Below are 10,479 nucleotides of genomic sequence, written 5' to 3'. Positions count from 1 at the left end.
GAGAGAGAGAGAGAGAGAGAGATGGAGAGAGAAACAGAGAGACAGAGAGAGAAACAGGTTGAGTGTCAGAAAATCTGTTTTCGAAGGACGTATAACACCAACACACCGCAAATCCTGTGTGCCAATTTCATTATGAGAGAGTAAAAAATGGACTCTGAATTTTGCGGCGCGATGGGGTATTGCGTTGAAACACTAGGACGAGACATCCAACACTCAGAGAATCACGATGAGTGAATGCTGGGGGCCGATACACAAGACACACAAACCACACAAACACATGTACAGGGTCACCTGGCTGGGCCTGCGTTGTACAAGAGCAGCTCAACACAGCACGGGGGGGTTGATTGGCTAAAAAAGCAACGTTTCCCAAAGTGAACATTGGGAGTGATGGCCCTGCAAACTTTGGGAACACCCACACGCAAAGTGTGAACACAAAGATGAGGGAAGCTCAGGATTTTCATCTACAGAAGGTCAAATCCAAAACCAAAAAAGGGGGGAAAAGGGGGGGGGAGAATAAACCCTCTTAAGGTACTTACTACAGAAGAAGACCCCAAATGGCGCCCCAGAATCTCTGCTAAAGTAGCATAAAATGGAGGAGCCACAGAGATCACAACAGTCTGTTAATGAACTATTGTGACCGAGCATACAGTAAGGTTTTGTTGTATCTCTGCAGTAAAAAAAAAAAGAATCCAATAATCCAATGGCAGACTGCCATCATGTCGTCAATGCCCCCCCCCTCCCCCCCCCCCCCCCTACCCCCACCCAAACGCAACATCCACCCCCCACCCCTTGCTCTGTCCAAAAGTTCTACAGAAGTAAGAAGAGCCAAAATGATTTCCAAAGTAATCCACTTTCGCTAAGTGTCTCTCCAGGGCCAAGTCAGCCACGGCTACAAAGAGACAGCGAGGAAACAAGCAACAAAAAAGTACACTCAAAAACATCAAGCCAATGCCAAGTTAGTGCACAGTAAAATCCACAGTGTTAAAGAGACAGCTTTGCTGATTTTCAACCTAAATCCTGTTGTTCTGACGTGAGGAGATCAATAATAGTGTGGTAAAAAAAGGGGTGTAGCTTGTTGCGACGAGTTGTGAGCATGGCGGTCGGGCTATTTTCGGAGAAGCTTTCCCCACAATAACAGATAACATAATAGACACTAGAACAGTGTGTAGCGCCACGTGTAGCGTGGAAGGCTTGCGCTGTAGGGAGAAACGCCATTGAGAACACACAGCGTGTGGGACATTTGTAACTTGTGTTCCAGGCAACTGGATTCCTCAAGTGGGGGTTATAATGATGGGATTGTGTGCCACACAACTCAGGATATTTCTCTATTTCAATGATCAGTCTGTCCTTTGTGCCTTGACAACAACAAGGTTGGGATATCTGCTATGGGAGCATAAGAAGAGTTTGCATACTCATGGCTACCCGGATGCATAAAAATGTATAAAAAACGCCCGCCAGTGGGAGGATGTACAAGGACAATAATGGGGTTGGCTGTTTTGATACACGGCATTCGCAGCAGGGTATTTATTTTTGTGTTTTTTTCTTCTTCACACTATTGATTTAGGTTGAAATTCAGCAACTTTAACACTCACAGGAGTTTACAGTGTAATGGAAGCACCTAAGAAAGCCAATAACGGTGGGGGGGGGGGGGGGGGTAAAGGAAGCCAGTCTCAAGGAGAGGAGGGCGAGAGGATGGGAGTCAAAAATCAAGAGAGAGCGAGGGAGAGAGACAGAGAGAGAGAGTAGGACGTCATAATGAAGAAACAAATAAGTAAATAAATACCAGTCCAGAAAGGGGTCGGAAGTGTTGTGATTCTCACTGACTTTGTTGCTGAGGAGGAAACAGGCGGCGTGTGAAGATGCCACAGAGACAACACAAGGACGCGTTCCAGTCAAGATGACATCCATCCATCACTGTGACAAACTCTCACTGTGTCACCCTTCAGCCCGTTCCACTAACACGCTTTCACTTTCACAAACACGACTTATTGGCAACGGAGGAATAGTGTTGAAGGACCCTCTGTGTCGATACATTACACTTTTGTCAGGCGAAAAGAACGGTGCAAAGTATTAGCATTAGACACCTGCACCGAACCAAACTGTGAAAATCATGAAAATCATACACGTTGCGGAATATAAGAAATATACATGTACAATTATTTGACAATGTTGAATCATGAATATAAGGCAATTCCCCACCATGAAATGGATAAAGCATTTAGAATGGATGCTTCTTCACATGTACACGCACGCACGCAAACACACACACACACACACACACACACACACACACACACACACCACACACACACACACACACACACACACACACACACACACACACACACACACACACACCTCTACTCATCATTTCACACTGCACTGTGCTGCAGATTTTGCACTGTCCTGCCTTTTTGCAATCTCCTGTATTTAATCTTTCTTGCATCACTCTCCACCCTGCATGTTTATGGATGCTTGGTTCTCATTCTTCCATTCCAGATCCCTCGAGTCTAGAAAATATTTCCTGTTCAATTGTTGGGTTTCTAGTGTTCCTATCCATTTTGTACTTTCCACTTCCATGCAATCTGAACATTTCTGGCCATGTTTCTACAACTTCAACTGCAATACTTAACTCATCCGCCGCCAGGGGGCAGTAGCAATAGTTCAGCTCCTGCCACCGTTTAGTCCCATTCTATTTCGCTTGTAGAAGAAGAGCACCCCCCTCCCCAAAAGGAGGAACCGAAAATCGGCTAATGTCAACAACTATCTATTTAAGGGTCTTTAGAAGCATACCAATTTTAACCGGGTGGCGACATGGATTTACTATTGAGCCGCTAAACATGCACGCTACATTCATCCAGCACGAATCTGAGCCGTAAATACGAGATAAAAGGACTAGACATGCCTCCAGGGTCGTTCCTGTTATTCCCACCATAATAACCCTCCAGGAAAAGCCAATCGAGCCGAGAGCTGCCGATCGAACGAGAGCCCCGATCCGATGTTAGCCTTCTTCTCTTCCTCCACACATCTCACTGTGAATACAATATCTCTCTCTCTCTCTCCCCCTCTTTCCCATGCCCCATATGATTTAAGCTCACATTTCAACACTTTCAATAACGTGAAAACTAGGGATGTCCCGATCGGATCGGGTGATCGGAAATCGGAGCCGATCATGTCATTTTCCAAATGATCGGGATCGGGAGAAATAAATCTGAGATTTTCTTTTTTTATTTCAATAAAATAGTGTGTCTAAATAGGCGTGTGTCTAATGTAAATCTTAAAGATGGAGTGCCATGATTTTTTTCCACCCTAAAACTCATCAGTCTTATTGTTATATAAGGAGGAAGAGTTTTTTTTTTTTTTTACAGTATTTGTTAAAATGTCGTTTTTATGTGGGCACCCCCACCAGTTCATTAAGTATGCCTGGTTGCCTGGTGGGTGGTGATCCACCTGAACTTAAGCCGCACCCACAGCTGTAGTTGTATGATAAAGGGGGAGGGGTTAGGGGAGGGGCTGATAATGTGATGTCACTATATTACTGTTTTTTTCATTGGCACGTTTGACTGTCAGCCTCCAGGAAGAAACCCTAAATACAAAGGGGAATACATCATTGCACATAAAAACGAGTGTCTAATGAAGTGCTGTCACCTCATAGACACATGAAAAACTGGAAAATACAAAAAATTGTGGCACTCCATCTTCAAAGAAAGATGTACAGTATAAACAATGATATTGTGTGAAAACTGTCATGTTTATGCTTGATGTTTGTCCCTCCTGGGGCACTAGTTCCAGCAGTGTCAAACACTTGGTCTCAAAGATCATACAACAAAGACAGTCACAGAGGCGTGAAATAGACCCATGATGAAAACAAAGGAATGCAACCCCCACTATGCATGATATGATAATTTCCTGTAGTAGGCCTACAATCTATCTCTGAATGATAGCCATGCAAATGGGGGTTTTCTCTACAACAGTTTTAACTTTGACTTCAGTTCCATAAGCTGTAGTTGCAAGATTCACTCAATCTAATTAACCAATACATCATATAAATGCACACTTTAACCATCATAATTTTGGCTATGATTCCCTGCTTTCATATGACATGAAAAAATAATAGGCGACAGACTAGACTAGAGTGACATACATTTCTCACATGGCATAAGTGTATAAAAATATAAAGATCGGATCGGGAAAAATCGGTATCGGCATGTCTCAATGATTGGAATCGGATCGGGGAGCAAAAAAAACCTGATCGGGACATCCCTAGTGAAAACCTCAACAAATACGGCACCAGAGATTCCATCATTCAGATCAGATTATGTGCTCTAATAAAACAAAGCAATTTACTACTTGTAATAAATATATATATATACAGTATAATATAACCATTCAACACAACGCACGTACATGCAGTCCGAAGGGAACATCAAGCTAAACAAAGGTGTAAGTGCACGCACAGTGCACACAATCAATTCATTCTCTCTCACACACACACACACACACACACACACGACACACACACACACACACACACACACACACACACACACACACACACACACACACACACACACACACAGGTGATCACAATGTTAATGCAATGTGATTGTTGTGACTGTTGTGCACATAGATTCTGAACTGATATCACTTGACCGTGTATTTTTGTTTTGTTAAAACATGACCGTGGCCTGGCTCTGCGTGTGTGCGTGCGTGCGTGCACACGTGCGGTTTGAGTGCATGCGTGCACGCGTGCGGTTGAGTGCATGCGTGCATGCGTGCATGAGAGAGTACAGAGGGCAGAGGCTATTGTAAATATCAAAGAAATAAAGGTTCAAAGTGTGAGTGTGTGTGTGTGTGTGAGAGAGAAATATATCAAAGACTGTAGCTCCCCTGACTGACAAAGGGCTCGACCAGATCAAACGGTGCTATAGTGTGTGTGTGTGTGTGTGTGTGTGTGTGTGTGTGTGTGTGTGTGTGTGTGTGTGTGTGTGTGTGTGTGTGTGTGTGTGTGTGTCCGCCCAACTAGGAGTGAGAGAATACTTGACCTATAAATGAGGTGTATGATGTGTGTTCACTTTTGTATATCAACACCTGTAACTCAAGTCCAGTAGTTTTCTTAAAACAAAAGATCCCCTACAGTACTTTATGATGGGGATGATCTACAGATTGGAACATACATATCTGTTAATCTTTCCTTTAAATTATATCATTGTGTCATATACTGTATTTATATGACACGTACAGTATATCAAAAATTATGTTGATTATTATTAGTACTTTACACTTGATCAATTTGTCAAAGACCGCGGTTCTAATTACAGCAACATCCAGAGTGTCAATTCAACATTGAGGACTCTTGTATGAGCGTGCTAAACCGGCACTCAATCCATAACGGCTACAGTAAATCCTCAGCCTGTTGACGCAAAGTTACTGTTACAGGAAATATCCATTAGCGCACCGAGATTCACAAGTTCTGTATGTTGCTCCAACAGATAGGATGCTCGCCACCTGGCACAATGCCATGGAGGTCAAGAAGCTTTTGGTTATGTTGCCAGGCAACCCCCCCCCCCCCCCCCCCCCCCCCCCCCCCCCCCCCCCCCCCCCCCCCCCCCCCCCCCCCCCCCCCCCCCCCCCCCCAAACAGAGACAAACAGAGATAATCACGTTTGCTGACATACAAACAATGAGCAACATTATACTTTAGGCCTGTAATCTGTTCAAGTACAGCGTTTTTAGTCAACAAGGAGAGGAATAAGGACTGGACAGGTTTACCAAGTAGTCAAGGACAGAGGTAGCCATTCTATTTTTCTGGAAATTAAATGGGGAGGTACAGTAACTTGGAGGGGTTGTGGAGAAGTATTTGTTGAGAAAATACAGTTGCTATAGTCACATCCCTATATAATCTCCACAAACCTGTTATCCTCACAACCTGTTTCCACGAGATAGCTTTCCACCTCTGCATACTGTATAAGCAGCACACTTGCAATTTTGCAAAACGAGGTTCTCTTTTATAAAAGGCTTACTGAACGGACACATACTGTCATCATTTATGTAATGTGTACAGTACACATTACATAAATGATTACAAATCACATACTGCCAGGTCCTGTTTGGCTCGTCGCTGGACATCATTGAACTGTTTCTTAAAAGAGGGAGCGGATATGTACATGCACACTGATGGAGAGTCCAGCCGACTGCTTATGAAACATGAAACCATGAAACTATACTAACGTTCTCATGGAGAGGTCACTTTAATGTGCTTAAATGCATATCTGTGTGTCTGTCAACATGTAAACAAACACCAAAACAACTGTGCAACTGTAGGCCTACACAGTAAAATCCTTAGTGTTAATTATTTGTACATTGTGTGTAAAAGCGCAATGACAGTGTTGATTTTGACAGCAATTTTTTATTTAGTTTTAGTCCGTCTTTTGAATAAAATGTAATTTAGTTTCAGTCATATTTTAGTCATCTGAAATGTTTTAGTGTGACTCTAGTATCACAAGATATGTAAATCTACACATTTTTGTTTATTTTTGACAGGCCTTGATCTGCTATTTTCAGAGCGCAAAACCCGAGGGCAAACAAACAGAAACGGGATCTCTCCACTAGTCCCTCCCTAACATTTTAGTCTCGTTTGTATTTGTCAATATATTTAGTCTTAGTCAGCCGTAGCTTAGTTTTAATTTAGCTTTTTGTCAGAAAGGTAGTCGACAAACATTTTTCGTCCTAGTTTAAAGACGAACTCAACACTGAAGACAAATGACAGAGGGGTGAAACTCACGCTGCGATGGACAGGTTGGCAGCAGAGATAGGGCTGACTTCAGCCACCTCTTTGGCCTTCTGCAGGGCTGCCTTCTTCTTCTCTGCCTGCTCTTCCTCCTGCTCATCCTTGGGAAAGATATTATTATTAATATGTTATTAATTATTCATATTCATAAACAAAACAAAACAAACAAAACAAAACAAAAAAAGCAACACAGACACGTAAAATAATGTATTCAAGAAAAAATACACATAAGAATAGAAAGTAAAAGGAACACAGGAGTACATTTCAAAAACAATGTTACATTAAAGCAGGTCTATAGAAAGTAGATTTTAAAGGGACACTATCATGATTTTCAACATTATCTCTATTTGTTGTTGGAATCTGTCTTGATAGATAAATGTTGCATTAGCAGCCATACAACTGAGCAGTCTTCCGTTGCATGTCTGAAACGCTGCCGAAGTTGTGAAAGGTTTACCCCCAGTGATGTCACTGGGGGTAAAATATGCGGGTGTGAAAACTCACAGGTTCCAGGTTTTTAGCTGCTACCTTCAGTGGCCGTGACATATTGTCCTTGTTTGCTGTGTTATGGCAAAAATTGTGATCTTTACTGTGGAAAACTATGTGTCAGGTTGATGTAATGGCGGCCATAGACCACATGGGTGCCATATTGGTGCTAGACCCGTGGGATGCATTATTCTCTGTCAATATCGGTTGTACATTAACTATTGTAGTTTCAGTAGATTATGGAACAGCATGATAGTGTCCCTTTAAGAAGTGAGCTACTGATTTGGCTAGAAAAGAGAGAGAGGGGGAGGAAGACGAGGACATGTGCTCAACAGTGATTGCCTACTTTTGGATCAGCTCTGTTTCTTGAAGTGAATTTCCCCTATCATTTACTCCATAGGTGTTAGAAACTCCTTATACAATGAGTTTTAAGCCTGGAACTAATTCAACCAACTATACGAGATGAGTCTGACAATAAAATATTTCATACTAATTATTAGAACAGGGGCCCCCCCTGTTCTAATAATTAGTATGAAATATTTTATTTCGCGGGGGGCAAGGTACAGTACAAGTACGTAATTATTTTAAGAGTGAAGGAACTACTCATCTCATAAACCATTTCACATGCCTTTCTAACACTTCCAAACTAATGATAATTTAGCTTTCTTCTTGAATATTTCATTATTAGCCTATAGTGTTTATATTGTTAATAATAGTGTTAACATATGGTATCGTATAACCATCCCTCCGGGCTATGTGATCTAGTGGTAGCAGTAAGTGGTGAGCTGTGACATTAACAGGTGCTGTAAATATTTCCAGGGTAACAGCAAGCTCCTCCAATCTGATATCTCAGTTTAAGACTGTGGTAATGTAGTACTTATCCAGGATAATCGCAAAGAAAACATGCGTTTCTTGAAACTAGGTTGATCTTATACAAACGTGTTGCCTCTACAGGAGCATATACAGTACCATCATATAACAATCTCATAGCTCGTGGTATATGTACCTTGGATGGTTACAACATTATGGCTAATAATCAAAATCCTCTATGCAGAATATGAATGGGCTTTTCACTTCTGGAAACTCACTGTTGAGCTCTATTGCAAATAATGACAGAGACAGAGAGTGAGAGCGACAGTAGAGACAGAGTGACAGAGAGGGGGGAGAAAAAAAGCTTGACTAGGCAAGCCTAGTTAAGCCGTCCCCAGATACATGCCATTGGGGATATGTGAATTATGATTAATGTACACAACTATGTGTGTACCATTATGTCTAACACAGTGCTACTATCTGCATGCACTTCATGAGTTTACACCATTGACAACTTTGAGTAGCCTAGGCTATGCCAATAAACAGGAAGGAACACTGCCCATGGTTTAACATAATGGCTTTTATTGAGATGTTTCCCTGTGACCGTTGGGCCTGGCCTGACAGATATCGCTAACTGGCTAGATAATGTACATGTAAACAGGAGCACATAGTGTCATAGGTGCAAAGTAATGCAGGTTTTAAGGGGGGAGCCGCAGTTAGTGTACATTTACAAAAGTAGACACTTGCAAGAAGCACTATTGTGCATATAGAGCACAAAATACCAGCAATTATGTTAGCTTGTTAAGGTTAGCCCCAGCCGACAGTACGTTATGTTAGGTAACGGTAGCTAACGTTACTTAGCTGTAGCTAACATTGACAAAGTTAGACACTTGCTAGAAGCACTATGTATAGTTATAGCTAGAGCTAGAGCGCAACATACCAGAGTGTTCATGAACGTGACGCAGGGAAAAAAAGAAATACCAATACATTTGCCAGTTATTAAGCTCCTAAATATGTATTTAGAGAGGAGAACGATTCAAATAGCAGACGTAAACGCAAGAGAAATGAAACAACACACAGTGTAGTAACGGCATGGCTTCGCTGAGCAATCTGTAGCTATCCATAAATTACTAGGTGTACAGTTTGTGCACCAATGTTGGAAAATGTGCTAACATGAGCTTAGCTGCGTGATGTGAGCTGTGATTGGTGTAGAAGGTGAGTCAGCTCAGCTGTGTGTTTTGCTTTGATTGGTCTATTTTTATAGGGACTGTGAATGGTGGAGCAATCAGCTGAGCTGTGTAGTTTGCTGTGATTGGTCTACCTCTTGGGGACATACTGTACAGGTACATACAGACCAACCCATTGTGCGCCACACCGTACAAATGTTCAGAAATACGTAGGTTCAAATAACAGAAGTGACACAAGAGAAATGGTAAACATCAAAACATTTTTTTCAATTAACAGCAACTTACATGATTGTTTAAGATCCAAATCCATCCTGCAAGCATTTAACCACTTAAACAGTCTATACCTACTATGCTAAAAACGGACACCAAATGTTTTTGCCAGAAAAGAGCCGATCTACAAGCTCACAACAGATCACAAAACAACGCGTTGTGAACTTATAGATCAGCTACTTTTGGCAGAAGCCCCCCCACCGAATAGGAATGCTGGCGTTCAAGTGGTTAAATAAAACAACATGTGGCAAATTGTGACACTTTGGCCTGTTCCAATACAGATGCATTCGTGTCTCACTATGCATTATGTAGGGAACAGACAGATAACTCACGCAGGTGTGATTCAACAATGTGGAGTCGGACATACGCATGCGTGTTTCAACAATGGGGAGTCAGTCACACGGCTGGTCAGTCGGGAATGGACTCGTACTGGCCAGCCCCTGGGTCCGGCAAAAATGTCATATAATACAACTCCCCTGATGTAATGAAAATACAGGAAAGAGAGAGTGAGAGAGAGAGAGAGAGAGAGAGAGAGAGAGAGAGAGGAGAGAGAGAGAGAGAGAGAGAGAGAGAGAGAGAGAGAGAGAGAGAGAGAGAGAGAGAGAGAGAGAGAGAGAGAGAGAGAGAGAGAGAGCGCGGAACGGAGATGGACTGTGGTGGTGTACCTTGGTCAGTTCCTGTGCGTTGGCCAGATTGTCCACAGCGATGGCCAAGAAGACATTCAGGAGAGTGTCTGAACACGGAAAGTTAAAGGAAGCAGACAAGTGTTTATAGGCCTATGTGTACACACCACCTACACCAATGCAATAACCGACTCCGATGAATAATGTGTGTTAGAATGATGCGAATATACACTTATACAGTGTATTATTGTTTTTCCTTTTTTACCCCCAATTTAGTCAACATTATGCCAATTCCAGATTCCCAGCGCATTGTAGTT

The 10,479-nt window shown here is 42.3% G+C and overlaps 1 protein-coding gene across 1 annotated transcript in view; it reads right to left on the bottom strand.

The window, feature by feature from the left end:
• Nucleotides 1-10,479, bottom strand: part of cacna1aa (calcium channel, voltage-dependent, P/Q type, alpha 1A subunit, a) — a gene marked incomplete at its 5' end in the record, with an annotated part of 149,325 nt that overhangs the window by 62,339 nt on the left and 76,507 nt on the right. Inside the window, 3 exons of the mRNA XM_079519710.1 lie at nt 1,784-1,831; nt 6,784-6,890; nt 10,205-10,272. Coding sequence (XP_079375836.1) covers nt 1,784-1,831; nt 6,784-6,890; nt 10,205-10,272 — 223 coding nt within the window. The remainder of the gene's footprint in view (nt 1-1,783; nt 1,832-6,783; nt 6,891-10,204; nt 10,273-10,479) is intronic.

Source organism: Electrona antarctica (genome assembly GCF_951216825.1).
Source record: "Electrona antarctica genome assembly, chromosome: 14".
Lineage (NCBI taxonomy): Eukaryota > Metazoa > Chordata > Actinopteri > Myctophiformes > Myctophidae > Electrona > Electrona antarctica.
This window is presented reverse-complemented; position numbering and strand designations above follow the sequence as displayed.